The 22,387-nt window shown below is 40.6% G+C and overlaps 1 protein-coding gene across 5 annotated transcripts in view; it reads right to left on the bottom strand.

Annotated features, from left to right (window-relative positions):
- The window catches only part of IL12RB2 (interleukin 12 receptor subunit beta 2), a 75,536-nt gene that overhangs the window by 17,916 nt on the left and 35,233 nt on the right, over positions 1-22,387 (bottom strand). For all 5 annotated transcript variants that reach the window (XM_032870062.1, XM_032870063.1, XM_032870064.1 and 2 more), the window contains 2 exons: positions 11,620-11,839; positions 3,530-3,730 (listed from right to left, as the gene is read on the bottom strand). In XM_032870062.1, the coding sequence (XP_032725953.1) occupies positions 3,530-3,730; positions 11,620-11,839 (421 nt within the window). The remainder of the gene's footprint in view (positions 1-3,529; positions 3,731-11,619; positions 11,840-22,387) is intronic.

Raw genomic sequence — 22,387 nt, 5'->3', positions numbered from 1 at the left:
TGCTTGGGTTCCCTCTTTCGCTGTGTCTCTCTCTGTCAAATAAATAAATTCTTTAAAAGGAAACGAAAAGGCCCTTTTCACAGATACTGTGCATAACATAGCTTTAAATTCCCAAGGAAATTTAATGGGAAATGAGAGAGAATCCTTACCAGACAACGATAGGGTCACATGGTCAGAGTAAGCACTCTCTCCCACAGTGTTTAATGCCCTGTCATGAACAGATCTGGTCCCCTCCACTGACAATTGATTAGGGCATAACATTTTATTTTTGAGGAAGAGGAATTTTATATCACAGAATAATTTACTAAATAATGTGTGTTTTATATGAAAATCCATTGTCCCTTAACTATCCCAGCAAGTATCACATAAAGCTCAGATGGCAACAATACTGTCAGAAGAGACCACAAGGAGATCCAAACTCATGCCACGGTGAGTTCCCATTTGTATTCATGAACCAAGTGATAGGGAAAAAAGGACACGGTCAGCTTAGTTCAGTCATCCAAAGATTCTTCGCCATGGCAGGCAGACCCAGAAGCCTAAAGGGCAACTTGGAATACGGAATCATATTTCTTTTGGGAGAGGGTTGGGCCTGGCCGCTGTTTCTAGTCCTGGAAGCAGCCGACCAGCCACCGTGTCATGTGCAGGTGTGGGAATTCCAGAGGAGCTCATTAAGCAATTAGTATCATTGCATTTTGCCATGCAAAACGTGAGTTCAGGGCAGAGGCCTTGAGACTGCTGTGGGTTTCTTGTGAACAGCCTACCCTTAGTGGAGGAGGGAAGAAAGTGTGGCTCTATAACTTAGCTGGTATTTCCCTTTGCATGAAGAAAAGAGTCCTAAAAACCTTGTTCCCTGATTCAGACTTTAGGGATTCCTGTTTTATTGGCTAGTTCTTATACAAACATGCCCTAATCATTAGCCTTCAGAAATTCACCTCAGAAGGTCCTTAGCTTTGCTGTCCAGTGTACAACATCCACATTCCTGAGATTTTTCTTTCTTTCTACACGCTGGCCCCAAATTCCAGGCTCATTTCCCACTACTCCTGTGCCTACATATATACCTCCCATCCTTGGGCAAAGGCTCTGACTCCATATTTATAAACTACCTCTTTGGTGGATTTTTTGTCAAAAGCTATTTTCATCTATTAAATATGGGAGAGGACAAACATTAAATGATCAATAATGAGGAGTCATCGCCGAGGAAATAGAGTGGGAGCATGCAGAAGTCCAGGCATCGGGGAAGGCCTTTCTAGACACCTACAGATTCTGACATATTTGTAAAAGGAGTGGCTCTGTATGGTTAGAATCATTTTTACCCACAAAAGACGGTACCGACGGTCTCTAGCTTACAACCAACCTATAACCCAAGAGCTGGACTGTGTTCTGGCCTCCAGAATATACTCCAAAACACCAGTGCTGCCCTGGCAGCTGGGAAAAGGCTGGTAAGGATCTTAATGGCAAGGAGTCACCTTACTGACCGGAGAGTGCCATACTGAATTCATAAGTATGAATTACTTAACTTTTTAAGTGTTTATTTCCAGAACGTAACATCAACACTAATAGCTAAACAAGTGTTTTCAAGCAGGGGAACAACTTTAATTAACAAAGTTATTTTACCCAGTATTATACTGATTTCATGCAAATGAGTATTTCTAAAGTGCTTAAAAATATTTTAGTTCCCTAAATACGCAAGACATTCTCTCTTATCATCTCTTTTATGGTATTTGAGTGTTATTACAGAAATTCTAAAAGTAAGAAACTATAGGGGCCACAGGGTCTAAACTACCCCACAGAGGTCAATCCTAATATAGTTTATAATAAGCATTTACAATTTTGTAGCAGTTTGGAATTCAGTAAATGCCTTTTCTATCCACTGTTTCATTTGATCTGATAGGCGTAACCGCGCTAAAGGGAAGTTGCTTCTACTGCAACAGTTCTAGGGACAGGGAACACATCGCCCTGAGGGCCAACTGATTGTCCTCTTAGAGACTATCACATGTAAGGCAATTTCTTTCTCAAAACTGAGCTGATACCTGGTTTATAATGTCTATGTAGAGGACTTAGTTTCATTCTCCAGAGCAACAAAGGGCAGACACATAGTCTTTCCCACATATACATCAAAGCCAGCAACAGCCATCAAACTGCCCACCCACATCTAGAATTCTTTTCTACAGGATGAATGGTTCCCACATTATTACTATTACTATTACTAGTATTATTACTATAAAGTAGGCTCTACACCAAGCATGGAGCCCGGTGCAGGGCTTGAACTCATAACCCTGAGGGCAAGACCTGAGCTGAGATGAGAGATGCTTAACCAACTGAGTCACTTAGGCGCCCCTAAATGGTTTCCATATTAAAAGTTCCAGACCCCCAATAACTAGTTCATCTTCTTCTGATATTCTTTGGGTTATCTAGACAACACCATCTTTAGGTGTAGTGATTATGTCTGAACACAATCCACTAGAAGTCTGAACAGCTAACCTGTACAAGAGGCTCACGGTTAAGGACTAGCTCACATACTGTTTGATAGTGTGGTCTGTTTATTCCATTTGTCTTGTCTCCATAGGTAGGGCGTGTGTATCCTCTTGGGGAGATGTAATGATGGCCATGGTGTAATAAAAATATTATAGAGTTTAGAGTTTGAAAACCTATGAAAATCTTAGCCCCATCACGTATAACAGTAACAGTGACAGCTAAATTATTGAGTACTTAAAATGTGTGAGGCATTGTTCACAATGTTTTCTCTCCATTAATTCAGTCAGTCCTCACAATAACCCAATGAGGTAGGTATTATTATTTTCCTCATTTGGCAGTAAGGAAACTGAGGCAGAGAGACATTAAGTAATTTGTCCTAGGTCACACAACCTAGTAAGTGACAGAGCCAGGGCTTAAACCCAGATAGTCTAGCTGCAGAAACAGCACTTTTTAATACACTGAGTTTATTCCTAAAAGTGACATTGACAAAGTTCTGTCTGATCATTTTACTATCTTTTTGGATGCTTTCTATCACTTGATAGAAACCACTGACAGATTTGGATTTGAGGACTGGGATGCCAACTATCATATAGATAAATCTGGATTTATTATCACACAAATAATATGCAACAGAATTGGGATTGAAAGATCTCCTGGTTTCCTCATCTGTACAAAGGGCAGAGTTAAACACTTGTTACGGATGATTGTTCTGAGAATTACGTAAACTCCCACGTGGAAGGTGCCTGTCACACTGACGGGTTACTACCTACTCTCAGCCATGCTTGTGTGGGTCAATGATGCATGTGTCTTATATGGCTCTGTGCCAGGCACATGAACTATCCATAAATACTAGAGGCTTTGATCAATCAGCTGGTCTTCCATGGCTGCAGTGCTGTGTTTTAAGGTAGTGTCCTAAAGGACTCAAGGTCATCACTGTCCCTCTCATGCAACTGCCTGTAATTGAGGAAGGTTCTGGGTTCCCATCTGCATGTTCTTTAAAAAAAAGGGGGGGGGACTTAATAGTTTTTGAAGAGGAAGGTGAACAACTAAATACCTGAAATCAGAGCTGACACGTTGAGTGGGGTACACCGCAGCCAGTTTAGAGGGGGCTGTGTGCCACCCCTGGGATGGGGCTCCCTCCATTCCACCACATACTCCTGGACAGCAGGTGCAGCTTTCCCAGGAGGCTCCCACGTCACCATAATGTTGTCCACACCCTTCGAATTTGCAGAGACCTGGCGAGGAGCCAGCAACTCTTTGGGGGAAAAATGGGGAAACACAAAAACAAAATCACAGGTGGATAAAGATATAAAAAACAATTCATCCAGCAAAGTGTTAGGAAAAACTAATTTCTTGTTAAGAACTTCAGATTTGGGGCACCTGTGTGGCTCAGTGGGTTAAGCCTCTGCCTTCAGCTCAGGTCGTGATCTCAGGGTCCTGGGATCAAGCCCCGCATCGGGCTATCTGCTCAGCGGGGAGCCTGCTTCACCCCCCCACCCCCTGCCTGCCTCTCTGTCTACTTGTGATCTCTGTCCACTAAATAAATAAAATCTTAAAAAACAAAACCTTCAGATTTGTTTTTATTAGTGCAAGGACCCTGTGCAGGGTTATTTTCCCTTCATCTTCCACTTCTTTGTCCCCAAAGGTAACTGCTGTAGTGATATATGCATACTTCTAAGCCACCTCCCAGATGTTTATTTAGATATCTATGTATCCTTGAAAGTTAGTGTGGCTTTGTGCTTGTGTTCTATATTTTCATGAAACGTGCTGGGAGTAAATTTAATGCTTTTTCTTACTTTTTTCCTTCCCACTCAATATTATATTTCTGGAATATGTCCATCCTGCTGCTATATGTAAATACAGCTCATTCCTTCCAACTGCTACCTCAAACCTCTTTCTGTCCAGTCTCCAAGTGACAATCAGGAGGTTCCTTCCAACTCTCGGCTAACACAAACAAGGATGCAATGAACATTCTTTGGCATGTCCTCATGTGAGCCTATGCAAGAGTGTCTCTGGAGATATCTGCACAGAGTTGCTCAATTATAGAGTAAATTCACACATTATTTCATTAAACACAGCGAGTGATCTTTAATATAGCCGGTCAATTGACACTGCAATAAAAAAGCATGAAGATTCTTATTTCCCCACCAACACTGGGTATTATCTGACTTTCATGTTTCTACAAATCTGGTACATGCAAGGGGGCATTTTACTGCGGTTTGTTTTTCCGATTTTTTAAAATAAATATGTTTTCCAATTTCTTATGAAGCTGAGCTTTTCTTTATACATGACTAGCGATCTGACTTACCCCTCTGTAAACTCCCTGTTTATATACTTCACTCGTGTTTTTTGTTGAGTTTCCTATCTTTTCTCTGATTTACAGCAACAGGTTTTATGTTCTAGATATCATTTGTTAGTTTCCAACACTAGAAATATACTCCAGTCTTTCAACTCTCTGATAACTTTATGATATGTTTGTTGCACATAAGTATTTACTTTGCTATAGGTGAATTTATCTATGGCTTGTGCATTTTGAGTCTTGTTTACAAATTTCTTCCAACCTGGGATCATGAACATACTGACCTACATTTTCTCTTATTGGCTTTTGGTTTTACCTTCCCCATTTAAGTTTGTAATCCAAATCTAGCTAAAAGGCTTTTTTTTTTTTTTTTAAAGGGAATAGATTTTATTATATTTTTCCATACTGAGTCAATATTTCCGAATGTGATGCCATCCCTAATATATACCAAGTTCCATACATTCATGGGTTTGTGTCTGCAGTCAACTTCTTTGCCAGAACACACTGTTCACATTACTAGGCACTGTGATGTCTGATTATCTGGTTGATAAAGTCCTTTCCTCGTTTTGCCCTTCATTTTTCAAAGTGGTCCTGGATATTTATGACACTTTATTCTTCCTTTTAGCTTTTAGAATCAGTGTATCAGAGTCCTCAGAAATGTCAGCTGGTACTTTTTATTGGAATTAAGTTAAATTATTCCATTTGTAAATATGCTGTTTCATTGAAATTATTCAGCTCCTCTTCATAAGCCCCAATTCCTCCTTAATGGAGGTAAGGCTTTTATGCATTCTTTGTTACAGGCTAATTCCTAGACACTTTATACTCTGACTTTGCTTTTTAAATGGCATCTTATTTTCTACCATTTATTCTACCATTAATTTGTGTGTATTATTCTTATTTCTGGAAAGCCTGCTAAAATTTCTAATTAGTTTTAGTAATTTGTCCACTGCCTTTGTTGAATTTTCCATGTAGTAATCTTATTAACTCCACATGTGAAATATCTTCTTCCAATCTTCAATCTCCAATCTCTTACTTACTATTTTGTTTTTATCTTGTTGCAAATTTTAAAGAGAATGTGCCTACCTACCTTCATAAGGTGATATTTGCTATAGACTTTTGGTAGAAAGTCTTCAAAAAACTAAGTTTTCTTTTTCTTCATAGTTTTCAAATAGGTTTATTTTTATAAAATACTTATTTACTAAAAAATTCTTTTTCACCAAATACTTTTCACATCTGTTAAAAACATATCCCTTTTCTCTTTTTTTATTATTGTGATGAGTTACATTAATACCTTTTTCTGATGTTGATCCATTTTTGTATTCTTGGGGTCAAACCTCTTGATCATTCTGTACTAGTTTTCCTCTCTCCACCCTCCCTTCCCCTTGCTTTTTTTTTTTTTTTTTTTTGGCAGAGACTTTTCAAAAGCAGATTTTATGTTTTAGAGAAGTGTTAAGTTCACAGCAGTGTTTTCCATATACTCCCCAACCCCACATGGGGACAACCTGTCCAGCTGACAATGTCCCATACCAGCATGGCACCCCAGTGTGGCATTTGCCACCAAAAGATTTTTTTTATAAATATTTTCAAGTACTTTTCCCCTTCATTTAGTTTTTCTGTTACTGGGACTCTTTTTAAGTAGTTGCTGTAATTCTCTTCTATTCTTTCCATGTTTTAACTTTTCTCATGTTTGACTTCTTTCCCACTTGGATGGCCACTGGAAGATTCTCTCACCCAATCTTCTGCTCATTCATTCAGTCTTCAGATGAGTCCTTTCTGTTATCCAACCTGTTGGCTGCGTTCTTGATTTCAAAACTAACTTTCCATATTGAATCTCTTGGTTTGAGGCTTCTTCCTAACCACCTATTTCTGACTGAGCCATGTTTCTAGCATCCTCTCTAATCTTTCTAAGGATACTTGTTATGCTTATTCAAACTCTCATTCTTTCTGTTGCATTAGTGAGATTTCCTATGGCACAGGTTGCCTTCCCCAGAGTGTGTGCCACTCAGATTTCTCCTAATTTTCCCCTTTGGGATCTTGTGTTATTTTCTTGGATTGCTCAGCAGCCTTGGCCTTTATCTTTCTACAGGGGGAAAGTGAAAGATTTCCCTTAGTTTGTGCTTCTCCTGGCAAGTTCAGGTGGGGAGGAGGAGCTGTTCAGGGTGAAAAGCTCCAGTGATGCTGCCTGAGCTTACCTGTCTCCAGGTTCCTCCAAGGTCTACCTGGTACGTCCAGAACCTACCCAAGCTGCCATGGCTGGAGCTGCTCTTCACCGGGGATTCAAGGCTGTTACTATCTTGTAATTGCCAGGCACATGGGGGTGGATGGCAGGAGAAATCTCAAGAGCCAGCCAGTTCACAGATGACTCTGCTTTCAGTCCTCCTCCACAGTTAGATGTTGGGGCTTCCTTGAAGTTACTTTGTTTTGCTCTCTAGACTTCCCTGCTCCATAGTAGAGATGTCCAAGCAATGATCATACCAGGGCAATGTGAGCTAGAAGGAGGAGGAAAACCAGAATGTGCTACCTCACTGCTCCCCCTTATCACTATTCCCCACTGCACTCAGCCATCTATCCTGTCCCTCCTGTGGCATCCTCAGAACTGTGCTTGGTGGTGAGAACCTATAACCCGTGCCCTGGCTATTTTGCAAGGAATTGAATTCCCCAGTAGGGGTTCCCTTATATTTCATTTGCCTTGGTATTAGATGTCCTGGCTGTGCCAAAAGATTTTTTTTGTTTTGAGAATGGAATGCATTCATTTAGTATTTATTGAGCACCTATATCTATCTTCTAGTACCGTTTGGCTGGTGATGGGCTAAAATAGCCAAAAAGCCCTTCTGACCACTGCTTTCTTTGGAATGAGCTAAGCAAATCAACTTGGCACTACCCTGTCTGAATCATCATATGTACCAGGAACCAGCCTGAATTTCCTTCCCATGATGTTTGCCAGGGCACATTCTCTCTTTCAGAACTCTGCTAACAACTCACCTTCTTTCTATCACTTTTCAAAATTATTTCTTTAGCTTCAATCATTCAACTTCCCATCTCCTTTCCCCCTGAGAGCTACTGAACAGAGTTATCCATTTCATACGGTATTTGGAATAGTTGCCCACCTAAGAGACAGGTGGTCTGGTTTTTCAGTCCAGCTCTGCCACTAATTGGATGTATGGTCTTGGCTACGTTCCTTCAGCTCCTGGGGCTTCAGTCTCTGACATCTGTGTGGGTCTCTGTTTATGACTGTACTGGCTTCTGACTCTTCCTGTAGTTTCAAGAATTCTTGAACACAGGGACTAGTCTGAAATATTAAATATGTTTTTACTTGTTGACTGCAAGTTTTAGCACACATTCAGTTTTCATTGTAGACCAACAAAATCACTTTCATGGTTCTTTATAGGCAATGCTGTGGCAGGTGCTTTTCACAACAAAGTTGTCCCTACTTTCTGCCTGGGTGAGGGGGCACATTATTTTTCCTTTCCTAAAAGGAAAACTATATATGTGAGTACTGTGAACATATCCTGAAAGAGAGGGAGACAAAATCATGGTATGCTATTCCTATAGATCATTCAGAATTTGTGTAAGAGCACTCAAGGATGGGACCGTGTTATTTGCCAGTATGCCCTCCATGTCACTCTGGGATACCCAGAGTATTGGGTGGTTCAGATGTGGTCTTAGGAGAGAAAATAGACCCTCGAGATTCCAAGATTTCTAGGACCAGGACACTCTTAGTTACAGCTTAGTTCAAGTACTCTCCTATCTTACCTCCCCAAGATGTTCATCCTTATTGAGCCTCATCCTTATGCAACACCTGCCCAATCTGGGAGAAACAGGTGTTCCTTTTACCTCTCTGTCATTGGTTTCCATTATCTTCCCACTCTGCATGGACTTCATTTCTTTAATTAGCTCCTCTCTTCCCTTAATCTCCAAGCTCTTCCCTAACCAATTCTTTTCCTCAACTTACACATTTGCTCAGCTCTCAATTTAAAGCAAACCCTCATGCCAACATTCCTCTCCCTCACCTGTCTCCCACGAACTTGTCTCTCCATACTCCAGTCACATGTTGCCTCCTTCCCTGGCCATCTTCTCCAAGCCCATGTTTCATCTTTCCTCTCTTCCTAGAGTTACCCTGGCATCCATCTAATCTCACACTTAATACTGCACCACAGTTTCCTTGTTTATGTCTGTCCCTCCCATGTGACTGAATATAACTGGAGGACCTCAACAGTATTTTTTACCTACTGCTGGATTCTAGCTCCCTTATGTAGTATACGCTCAGTAAAGAACTGTTTAATGAATAAAGTAGAGGCCAGCTCTAACATAATGAATGTGTCATTTTGAGATGTTGCTACCAAGTCTAAAGAAAGCACCTGGAACAGACCCAGAAAATTCATGAAGTTTATAGCCTCAAGACCCGTATGCAGTGACACCTGAAGAAGTAAGGTATTCCGACATACTACATTTTAACAACAGCAAGATACTATATAGTGGTATGAGTTCAATCTCCCCGACAGAATTCACCTTAAAAACTATATATGTGGTACTTACCCAGAGAAGAAAAATTTTTAAATATATAAAGCAAAAGGGAAGGAAATTCACCTGTAGTCCCATGATGCAGTTGTGACCTCTATTAACATTTCCACATACACTCTACTAGATTTTTTACCATGCAAAAAATGTGTATTCATGTAAATACATATTTCAAATGGCATCATCCCATATACACTATTGAAAGTCTACCTTTTAACTTATTATATGCATCTTTCCTTGCCAATAAAAGCATAGCTACAACACCACTTTAACCCTGGTGTGGGTTAAGGCAAGTAAGAGGCATGATATATTATTAAACCAGTCCCTTCTCTATTATTTTACATTTAGGTTGTTCATACTGTTTCAGTATTTCAAAAAATTTTCAATAAACATCTTTGTGCTTTACTTTAAAGCACTTATCATTTGCTGAAGATACATTTCTAAGGGTAAAGTTTTTTGGTGAAAAATACGTTAGTATTTAAGGTTACATATGGCCAAATTGTCTTCAGAAAGTTGTACCAATTTACATAGCCATCAGCAGGGTAAGCCTATCTTTTCCTCACACACTACCCACATGGGGTACACTAATTCTACTTATTCTTTCTCGATCTGATTCAGTTTCTCAGACTTTTCAAATTTTGCATCTCATTGATTGCTAGTTAGGCTGAACATATTTTCATACCTTTATTGCTACTTTTCTATTTATTTTTTGAGTTGCTTGTTCATATCCCCGGTCTCTTATTTATTCGAAAAAGTAGATAGACAGACAGGTAGATAATCAATCTTCTTTTGCCAAAAAATGTGATATATGCTTCTCTTAAACTGGTATTTACATTTTTAAGGCTTTGTTTGTGGTGTTTTAAAATTTTTATTTTACTATGCATAGCGTTTGAGCTTTCCTCCCCCACAGTTAATTCATCTTTTCAGGTTTGTACCTTAGGTACATACCCACATTAGTCACAGATTGCCAGTTGCCTACCAAATATTCTCTCCTTTTTAGCAAGGGAACACTGCTGCCTGAAATACACTTCTAAGCCTCCTTTGCAGCTGGGTGTGACCAGGTGACCAGTTAAGAGTCAATGACTACAAGTGTATTGCGTGACTTGGAACAAAGTTCCTCAAGTGTGAGGGGTGGGTCCTCCTCTCTTCCTTCTTTTTCTAGAAGAAAGTAGATAGAGCTCTGGCAGTCATCTTGGATCATTTCCATCTTGAGGATGGAAGCCAACTTGGAAGAGGAAATAGAAAGAAGGAGCCTGGAATCCTAATGATGTTCCCAAGCTGTCACACCAGCCCTGAACTGTCTACCTCTGGACTTCTTTTATGTGAGAGAACTGATAAGCCACTGTAGTCAGGCCTCTGGTAAGAGCAACCGTTACTCCTAAAAGCAATTCCTAATTTATATACCAACCTCGTTACATCAATATTTACTTGTATTTTCTTCTAGTTATTTTTAACTACTCTATCATCTCTATGTTTATGGATATATGACTGAATATGTTTATGGATATATGACTGAAAGGATATATAACAAAGATTTAACAGTGTATATAAAATAATCATGTTTGGGTAGAAGCTTCTTTCAAATGATGATTGCTAGACTCATATGTAGATAAAATTGTTCCACTGAATTTTAGGAAAGGATTTAATTATAGTTTTATTAGGCATTTTTGGAAAAGTTAGGCCAATGATCTTGACATTGAGAAATAGCACTTATAGCCACTTTGTTGACTAATCATAGGCTTTTATCTTGAGAAATCAATTTTCAGAACAAGCAACTATAAAATGTGTATAGCTAGTTGGGAGATTTCAATGTAAATAATTGGATAAATATCTAAATTTGCATAATAAAGAGCAGTAGTATAGAAAAATTTTGCTACAGTTTCATTGCAGCCAGAATTTCATTTTAATACTATTGGCTTTAAAAATATGTTTTGACTGTAAGTGTGGAATGTTGTTTCCTAGAACTTGACAACACATACTATTCTTGTACTAGAAAAATTAGCCAGATATTAGTGTTCAATTTAATGCAACTAACATTTGTTAAGCACCTGCTGTGTATTAGTCTCTATATTTAAATCTCACAATGACCTGTAAGACAGATAATATAACCCCTGTTTTAGAGAGGGGGAAATTGAAACTCAGAGGTGTTAATTCACTTGTCCAAAACCACTCACAGACTAAGTGCAAAAGAGCCTCTGAAGGTTGTTGGCTCCAAAGTCTAAACTCCTGTGTTACTCATGCCAGGCCCTGGGCTCAGCCTGTGGAGGATAAGAGGTAAGTAAGACACAGTTTACCATAGGCGATATTAAATAAAAGTTGGTACTCACCTGTCCCACACAGGTCCGTTATGTTAATACGAGTGGGCAGGGAACTGCCTTTTGAGTTAGCTGCAGACACAGTCACAACCCAATTTCCAGTTCTGGGAATGACCCATGTCCAGGAGGTGTGTTCTGTGATGTTCTGTAGTGTGACTTTCCCCCCGGCCACCTCCTGCAAGGTCACGCGATAGTGGAGGATTTTTCCTTGTGCCTCAGATACAGTCATATTCTGCAACGAAACACATTCACTTACTTGTGTACTCCCAGACAAGGTCGCTGGATGCTTTGTGGCTGGACCTGATGGCCCCTGCAGCAGTAGGTAACATATGAGTGACCTTTTTATTTACATCTCATCTCCTCCACTGTATATTTTTATATGCACCTAAGCCTACGCAAGCCCACCATTTAGGAAAAAAAATCAGTTAACTTTTTAAAGATTTTATTTATTTATTTGACAGACAGAGATCTCAAGTAGGCAGAGAGGCAGGCAGAGAGGGGGGTGGGGAAGGAGGCTCCCTGCCAAGCAGAGAGCCCAATGCAGGGCTCGATTCCAGGACCCTCGGTTCATGATCTGAGCCGACGGCAGTGTCTTAACCCACTGAGCCACCTAGGCATCCCCTCAGTTAACATTTTTAAAAGTTAATTCATAAAAATACATTGATTTTCCTTTCTTGCTTCAAAATAAAACTTCCTAACAGTAGAAAGCTCAATTACGTCTAATGGAACAAGTGCGAAATCTGAACTCTGATAATGTGGGTTTCAATTCTATCTCTACCAACCACTACTAGCTGTGTGACACAGAGAAAGGCAGTCAGCTCCTCTGAATCTCCACTTCTCAATCTGTGAAATACAACCCCCTCCACACACACCCCTTTTCATATAGAAAGTGTAATGCTGCCCATTAAATAAAAAATGAGATTTTCAAGAGCTAAACTCATAAAATCCACACTTAGTGAGCTGGATTAGCCATCTGTGCTAGGAAAGTAAGACACTGTTTATAAATGTGTGACTAATGAGTTTTGGAATTGCAAAAATTCCAATTGAGATCATTTGGGAGCAATCCCAGAAAGTAAGCAGAAAACTAATTATTTGTATTTTAACCCTGTTTGGATAAGGACCATGGGAAACAGAAGCAATGAAAATGGAGAGTGGCCAAGGTCAGTCCTGGCAGTGCCCATCCTTGCCTTGTGCAGGGAGAGGAAGGTTTAGCTTGCCAGACATAAGCATGATGGTTTTTTTGGCAAGGCTAGTCCTTCTTTGGGTTCAGGTGCTGAAAAGACACACATTAGGATTGGTAAATGCCCCTTTCTCTGATTTTCTACCTCTTAAGCAATCTTCTAATAATCTCTCAGGAAAGGCTGAAGTAACATGAACATCTGGTTCACTTAAAATTTGTCTTTTTCCCTTTAAGTGAATAAATTGGCCTTCTGATGATAATTTGCCTTCTGAAATAATTAGCATGCTGAGAGAGAATGTTCCTATCTGCTGACTCAAGTCTTCTGGGTAGCCCAGCAGCTGCATTCCTCACTGTAAATTAATCCATGAACATCTAGCTTTTTATATTTCAGTCTCTGGGAACTTGATTAATGCAGGTCCTATCCCAGGTGCCCTTCTGGATCCACAAAGTCCAGGACTGGATCTCATGGTCAATGCACCAGGGGAATGCCATATTGCTGAGGACTCTTCCGGGTGCATATTCAGCCTTTCCCTAGAAGATATCTTTGTGTTCTGGCAGGAACCAAGGAAGTTAACATTTTAATTGTCCATCACAATCAATTTTAAAGGCCTGTGGTGTGAATTAAAGTTAAGTGTCTGCTTTTGAAATTGTGGTGTTCTGAACTGTTATTAATAAATATGCCCTTCGTCACAGGAGAAAAACAAGATAAATTAAAGCAAAAGCTGGCTAGGGAAGAACATCCCCTCAGGTCTTTTCTCAATCCATCCTTCCCTGACTCCTCTGTAGGTCCAGAGATAGGACTATTATTTCACTCCCACACCATGCACCTTCTCCTTCAAGGCACTCCTCAAGAGTTAACTGAGCTCACAAAGCTCCCCCTTCTTGGCAGGAACCCAAGGGGCTTCAGACTTACTCTGACAACTGAGGAACCAGAACCCTAATTGAAAAAACAAAACAAAAAAAAAAGAAAAAAGAAAAAAGAAAAAAGAAAGAAAAACACCTCGCAAATCAGCCCTTATTACCTTCCCCTCATTCTCCTTCATAGACACCTCAGCAATCCCAATCAATCCTATGGTAGAACACTAGAAGAAGGGGAAATGTCAGGTCATCTTGGATCCGGTGAACTTGCCTTGTGACTGCTGTAGAAATCTAGCTGATTTCCACATACTACAGTGATCTAGTAAGAGATGTGGGTCTGAAAGATGAGTAAAGGTTCCTAGAGGGTAGTGAAGGGCCTAGATCCAAACCCTTGCATTTTTTCCTTCACATCTCATATTTTAGACTTGAAAATATTGAGAAGGTAAGGGGTTAAGGTAGTTAGGGAAATAAATACGATATCCCATGAGTTATGCTTATATAAAATGTCAAGCTCAAATTTTGGGATAAAAGTTAACATCTCTCAGGGAGTTGGCCTCCTTCACCAATTTGAAAATGGGCTTAACTTGTCCAATATGGTCCATGCAACAAAAAACCAATTTAGTCAATAGGAAATCAGCTATTTATCCAGCTGGGCATAATGTCCTGAGGCAATTGAAAAGAGTTTAATTTGGTTTTTAAAAAAATAGCAACATAAAGTTTGCAAATAATGCACGTTAATCCATCACCTCTGGATTATATTGGTCCTGATGTAATGGAATATCATCACAAACCACAGAACCAGAAAGGATTCTATAGTTTAACAATTAATTCAACATTTCATTTTATCAATAGGGAAATAAGTCCAGGACTCGAAATGACTTGCTTAAGGCCACTCAAGGAACAGATGGAGGAGCTGAGAGTGGAACCCAGGGCTCCTGACTTTGAGACTAGTCCCTCTACTCTGACACGGTGCTCCTTACGTTGGGAAGCCTGAGACAATGAATGGGTCACTATAGGGCGCTATGTTTCATAGTTGGAATCCCAGTCAACCTTCTGGCCAGACATTGGAAAGCGGCTTGTCTCATTGTGAGGGTGTAGGACATTCTGAGGTGGAGCATCAACAGCAGACATCAAGTCAGAAATTTTGGGAAAGTGGAGATCCAGAATTCTTCTTTTCCAGAGTCAACAGGCCTTAGGTCACAAGGAGACTAGCTGTGAACCCAGAAGAACTACCATGTGAGGAGCCAGCTAGGTCCTTCCAGATGAACTTATTTTACTCTAATATTTATATATTTGGGTGTGTGGTGAGGAGAAACTATCTTTTGGGGGGCATACCATGAGTCAGACGCTTTATATCTACTCTCCCATTTAGTCCTCTTATCTCCCCATCCTGAGGTTAAGAAATCGACTAGGCTTCAGAGAAAAAAAGTACAGGGAGATTTTAGTGCGCCCCCTGGTGGGCATGAGAGAGGAAGGTGTTGTCCTGAATGTGTGCGGTGTCCCCGGTACTTCTTGTACATTTATGAGCAGTGCTGAAAGGGGTGTCAAGCCAGGGTTCCTGCATTGTTATCCTCTCCTACTGGTAAACGTTTGCTAAACAGGAAAATCTGTCTTATTGTGTCCTTCAGTTTTCTTTTTGCTCTGTGTGTGAGAAATGATTTTAACTTAGTAAACGTGACTTTTCTGATTTAGGTTTGTCAAAGAAACAAAGAGTGAGCAGCTCCCTTATAAAACTATTGTGAGAGTTCTGTTGGCTGAAAAGCCTTTCAGCATCAAAAATAACGTGGTGAATATAGGACATGATAGGACAAAATCTGGTCCATGTCAGAATGCAAGTCCTCTGTGTTTGTTTTTAAAATTTTCTTTTTTTAAAGTAATCTCTACACCCAACATGGGGCTCAAACTCACATCCCTAAGATCAAGAGTCACATGCTCCACTGACTGAACCAATCTGGTGCCCCTGTTTTGTTTTTAAGTATATGAGAGGAAAGGTGTTTCTATGAGTTGATAAATCATTTCTTCTTAGGACTTGAAGAAAAAACTACTGGACTTATCATAAAATGATATTTTATTCTGAAATTCCCGATGCAAACACACACACACACACACACCTGTCAGAACTAAGCCTCCATCAAAGAAGAGAGTCTGTAATCAAAACATCCTAGAAAGCTGGGGAATTCGAATATGTCACAGTTTTGTCATGAAGACTTTTTGCAGAGCGAGGTCAGTTTTTCTTATTAGGGCAGATCGTTCACTTTCCTGCTGTGTGACCTTGAGCAAATTATTTTACCTCTCTGAAGCTCAATTTACTTATCTGTAAAATGAGGATAATTCTATGTACAGATTAGTCTTACTGGAGGATGCAATAGGTTGAGGGAGGCAAATGGTTTCAAAGAGTGCTTGGCGCATGGTAGATTTCTGCCACTTGGTGAGTTCCCCACTCTCAGTTACTCTAATATATAAATCATCATAATTGACACTTTTCCCCATTGTAATCATATGACTCTTCTAACCAATCTATGAAAGCCCAGCCATCTTGACTCAGTTTCCACCATAGCTCTGTATGAAAGTCTCACCAATGTCATACTGTTGATTACAAAGTACATACAGTATGTGGGTTTAAGCCTGGGTACCTTGATTTCAGAACTCATGACTGTTTTCAGCAACCCCAGTCCAAACTGAAGAAATCACTGTATTGAAATGATCCATCTGTGGATCTGTCCTCCCACTAGCCTGTCAGCCCATCTTTGCCTCTTCGGCATCCTGCACCATGTTTGTCTTCTAGTGACTTAGCAAACACTTTTCATGATTCTCTCATTAATCTTTGCAGCCATCTCATGTGGTAAATTCTATTACTGTCTGCACTTTACTTGTAAGCGAAGGAAGGCACAGAGAGGATAAGCACCTTTCAGAAGAACACACAGCCAGTAAGCGGTGAAGCTACTACTTGAACTCAGTTAGCACAGCTCTACCTAGAGGATGAACTCTTAACTGTTGTCCTGTTAGCACTCAGTAGATAGCGCCAGGTGTTTTGCTACCCTGAATCTATTTAACTGATAGTAATCCCTCATGCTAATTACCCTGACACAATGATTTCTACCTTATTTTGCAGCAGAGGAACAGCAATATAATAAACTTTGTCGGAGCAAAACTTTGTCAGAACAAAACTTGAACTCCCCTTCTATCTGTTTTCTATCTTGTTAATTCTTCTCTGCTACCCACTTTCTTATCTTCGTCATTGACCACATTCTGTCATCCAACTGAAATTCCCTACATAACAGCTAGTATAATATGTATGACTAGTAAGCAAGGCAAACAACCTGTTCTTTCCAAAAATACCTTCAGAAATGCTGTGCCAGCTTGCTGGGAAAGGGAAGGAGACAGAGTTGAATATTACAACAAAACTATCAAAATCTTCTCATTTGCTGCTTTTGTATTTCAATACCAATTCTGAAATTGGATGCCTCCTTTAATTATATAAAGGCCTCAGGGTCCCGACAGCCAATCTTCCCTGTGGATTTATGATAGACCTTCATTCTACATCAATATAAATCAGATTACAAGTAATATTTCCTACATTTACTGGATTTCTTTCATATGAGGAGGCCAAAGGACACATCCCCTTCGTGCAATGTGATATGGATGGGAATAGTCTTCATACAACACAGAGAAATACAGGGAGAAAGAGACAAGGGGAATGTGCCAACAAGGCTGCCTCTGGCCACAGCAGCCTTTCTGAGGTTCTGCTGTGAGCTGCTTTAAGAGGCTTGTTACTTTCTCTTTCTTCTCACCTTCTGTGGTTTGAGGGTAGCTGTTCATCCAAATGAGTTATTTCATTTAGCAAATCAGTAAAACCCACGAAATCTTCCCCCCATTTTTAGAACTGAGTTTGCTTAACTCTCTTTTAACTCTCTTTTCTACTGCCTGTGAAGGGCCCTGGTCATTCCAGGAGGGAGCCACCAGCCGCACACAGCCATGGAGCTCTTGAAGTGTGACTGAGATGTGCTGTTCTCTGGTGGGGGAGATCTTAGCCACTGTACCCATGAGCGCTTAGTAGATATGCCAGTTTTCAAAGACTTGGTAGGATAAGGAGAATGTAAAATAGCAAATCAATAATTTTAAAATATGACTACATATTGAAGTGATAATAATCCATACATACGTGGGTTAAATAAAATACATTATTTAAATTAATTGTACCTTTTTATTTTATTTTATTTATTATTTTTTAAAGATTTTATTTATTTATTTGTCAGAGAGAGAGAGAGAGAGCGAGCACAGGCAGACGGAGTGGCAGGCAGAGGCAGAAGGAGAAGCAGGCTCCCCATTGAGCAAGGACCCCAATGTGGGACTCGATCCGAGGACACTGAGATCATGACCTGAGCCGAAGGCAGCTGCCCAACCAACTAAGCCACCCAGGTGTCCCCTTTTTATTTTTTAAATGTGGCTACAAGAAAATTTGAAATGATACATGTGGCTCTCATTTGTGGCTTGCTTTATATTTTTATGGGATGGTGTTTCACTACAGTGATCCTTTATATCCTTTACATCCTACCAAATGTTCTCCCACCCTTGTCCCAGCTAAAATGTTCTTCTGGGGTCAGCTCCAATATTACCTTGCAAGAGGTCTTCTGTGACTCCTCACCCATTCCCCTGCTCTCCTTGCTGACCCTGATCATCATTCCCCTAGCTGAATCTTGAACTGCTCCTTAACACCTAACTGCCCTCATCACCCCCATTTCTGTCCTCCTGGTCTGTGAGCTCAAGCACCTGAGGACAGCACTTGTCTTACTCACTTCCATATCCCTGGCATGGAACAGTGCCCAGTACTAAAGAGAGGCTTTAATATGTTTGTCTGTTTGAGTGAATGGATGATAAATAAAGTGAACTTGGCTTCCTTTATAAACACATATTTCTCCTTCAGATCCAGGCCTCAACCACAACTGCAAGAAAGTTTATGGTCTGCTGTGATTAAGAAATTAACAGAGGAAACTGGAAAGGTTAATGTGATTTAAACCCATTGCCGTATCTTTTCATACACTATCTATCTATCTCTCTATCTATCTACACAGTGATTTTCTCTTAAAGAATACATGTTGTGTTAACTGGAAGAAAAGTGTATTGGAATCATGGATTGAAATGCTTAAACAAAGAATAGGAAATAATATGAAACTTGCACAGAATGAAGAGACAGGGAATCCGAGGGAGAGGAGGCTAAAAGCACCTGTGAAGGACTCTAACATGACACTGGGGCTCTTTGTGACAGAGCAACACTTTCTAATTGTCATTGCATTTATTGTTTTAACAATACCTTGGTATTTTTGTTTTATTTCATAGATTAAGTTGTACTTTTTGGCTTCAGTACAGAATGAATATTTGTCTTAAAAATAGCTACAGCAAAAAAAAAAAAAGTACAACATATTTTTGAAGAAACAGAACTTTCGGAAGAAACCTTTGAGCAGAAACCTGAAGTAAGTAAGTAAGAACCAGAACAACAAAGCAAAGGTCTCCTTCACCCTCAACACATTGCCACAATCACATTCACATACACACATATTCTCAAACACAACCACACTCATACCCATACAAACCCCCCTTACACACTCATACTTACTCACTGCTGTAGTCTGAATGTTTGTGTGTCCCTCCCCAAGATTCACATATATGTTGGAATCCTAATGTCCAATGTGATGGTATTAGGAGGTAAGGCCTCTGCGAGGTGATTAGGTCATGAAGGTGGAGGCTTCATAAATGGAATTAGTGCACTCGTAAAAGAGACCCCACAGAGCTCACTAGCCCCTTCTTCTTCTTCTTTTTTTAAAGATTTTATTTATTTATTTCAGAGAGAGAGACAGCACAAACATGAGCTAGAGGAGGTGCAGAGGGAGAAGTGGACTCCCCGTTCACTGAGTAGGGAGCCTGATGTGCGGGTCAATCCCAGGACCCTGGGATCATGACCTGAGACAAAGGAAGAGGATTATTAACCCACAGAGCCACCAGGCACCCCTCACTAGCCCCTTCTGCCATGTGAGGATATAACAAGTCTGCAACCCTGAAGAGGCCCCTCACCTGACCATGATGACACCTGATCTTGGACTTCCAGCCTCCATAACCACAAGGAATAGATTTCTGTTGTGTATAAGCCACCTGGTCTATGGTATTTTGTTATAGCACCCACATAGACTAAGACACTCATCTATATGCACCTGCACTGACACATATACTCATATATACATACCCACACTCACACCCCACACACATAAAAATCTCACACCCATTCACACTTACCCTTTGCACTCACACACATCTACAACACACATGCATACACATCACTCACACAGATACCCTCTCACTGCACATACTCACACTCACCTACATTCATACTTCACGCAAGGGCTCTACCCATTCAGCACCAAGTTGTTCGCTTCTGATGTAAACATCCTATAAAAATGAAAGGTCATCTCACATTTCCCCGGTTGCAAGAGAAACATGGTCTCACTTTGTTCATAGACTAATGGGGTTTTACCTGGGGCTTCCTTTGGTGCCAAGACCTGAAATCCCCCTCTCCACAGTGACAGGGTGTCCCTCTCATTGGGTTTCCCAGTACTGATCAAAGTGAAGAAAAAAAAAAAAAAGCCACCACACACGTCTTTGCTTCCTTTCCCAGTGAGGTCTGATTTGAGTCCTACCACAGAACACCTGATCTAGCTGCAGTCTTTCTTTTTAGTCTGTCATTTAGACGAGTCCCCATGTAATGGCAATATCTCATCAAATTCCCAAACCTGCCTGAGAGTAGCATAAGGAATCCCCCGTTGGATGAGTGAGGCAGGAGGGGCTCCAGACAGAAGGGGCAATGATTTCTACTCAGGAAAGGCTCCTAGCAGCAAGCACCATAGTACCTGAAATCTTCCTTAGGAATCATTTCATCTCCCTAGAACTGTTTCTGTGTTTATAATGTGAGTGATGGGACTGCACACTGCTTTCATTTCCTCTGGCTCTTGGGCTCTATAGTTCTGTGGTCTGAAGCTGGTCTGTTCATCTCAGTAACTCTGGTCAGTCTTTTATTCCCACTCCCAGATAAGTGGTCTACTTGGGGCCCCTGAATAAGCCTAGGATTTTGCAGACAAGGACTTAATCCTGTTATGGCCCCAAAAAACTGAGGACTAGATCCAACACTCCTTAAGGAGCCCCTCAGTCTGGATAGTCACCAAAGGTTTTGAAGGTGCCCTGTCTTGGCCACCAAGTTGGAGAAGTTTCTAGTATCTACATTTTTGGCTTTGTATTCAAGTCAGTTCCAGTCGAGCACCCACAATTCTGGTTCCACAAAAGGGGAATTTTTTTTTTTTTAAGATTTATTTATTTATTTTAGAGAGAGAAAGAGAGAGCATGCGAGCGAGTGAGCGAGCGCATGGGGAAGGGGCAGTGGGACAAGAACAGTGAATCCTCAAGCAGACAACCCCCTGAGCATGGAACCCAATGCAGGGCTCAATCCCAGGGCCCTGGGATCATGACCTGAGCTGAAATCAAGAGTCAGCTGCTTAACAGGCTGAGCCACCCAGGCTCCCCAAAAGGGAAAATTTTATAACAATAAGAGATGTCCACCACAGCAAGGACTGCTTACGAAGGGGAATTCTCCCTTTCCCAGATGGTCCCAGCAGAGGCATCTCTCTGTCCTGGGTGGAGTGGGAGCAAAGTTTATGACAGGAAGGGTGGACTAGAAGAGAACTGAAGTCTTCTTGAATTCCAAAACCTCACTTCAGAATTTAGGCTTTTCAAGGATTAGGGGCAAGATTAAAATGAGAAGCAGAGAAGAATTTGCATATGCACGTGGGCTGAGCCTTACCTGTGGCTAAAAAATGTTTATTGGAACTAAAACAGTATATCTTTTCAGATCACTGCTGAGGACATTTTGGGAGAAGCAATCTTTATGGAAGGAGGAATTTTGGTTTTAACCAGTGGCTTACTTGTGAAATGAAAACCAACAGCCAAGAATTGGACTGGGTTCTTCTATAATACCAATTATGGCTGCTCTAAATGTCTTGCTTTGAGAATTGCCTTGCTCTTAAACATGGCTTTATTTCAAAATAAATTTTAAGCTGCAGTTTTAGTTTCAAAGTGAAGAGCTTGATTGTGACTCACCAAGCTATTTATAGTGGTCTCATACCAGACATTTTGTGTGCGTGTGAGAGAGAAAGGAAAAGAGGGAGAAAGAGCTCTGGCTCATTTCTGAAAACTGAAGAAGATTGCAATTATCAAAATTTATCATGCTAACCCCATCAGAGGACTTTATACTCATTTCTCTGACTGTCTGCGTTTTGCGCTCATCAGCTTCCTAATTCCAAAACTGTTGACTTACCCTTACGTGGAAGAGGTGTAGGGAGAGGGATGCAGGCTTGGGGAAGGAAAGAGGAGCATAGCTCTCCTGGCAACCTCTTACGAGCATTCCAGTCAGGAGCTCAATTCAAATAGTATTTTCTTTTCATAAAGGTGAGTCATGATGTAGCAGAAAGAGGACTGGATGGGGTTTGAGTCTCAATTCTGAGCTTAGTAGCTGGGTAAGTGTAGGAAGAACATCCCCCCCCTCTCAGTTTTTCCATTTGTTAAGTGGGGATGCCTCGTACCTACCTCACAGGGTTTTTAAGGGATTTCGTGAAACAATTGCCCCAGATTTCAGCACTTTGTGAAACTCTCACACTCTGTAAAAACATTAGGTCTTACTGTTTTCTGGAAGGTTCTTCCAGT

This window comes from Lontra canadensis, unplaced genomic scaffold (assembly GCF_010015895.1).
Source record: "Lontra canadensis isolate GAN:19392208 unplaced genomic scaffold, GSC_riverotter_1.0 scaffold40, whole genome shotgun sequence".
In the NCBI taxonomy this organism is placed as follows: domain Eukaryota; kingdom Metazoa; phylum Chordata; class Mammalia; order Carnivora; family Mustelidae; genus Lontra; species Lontra canadensis.
This window is presented reverse-complemented; position numbering and strand designations above follow the sequence as displayed.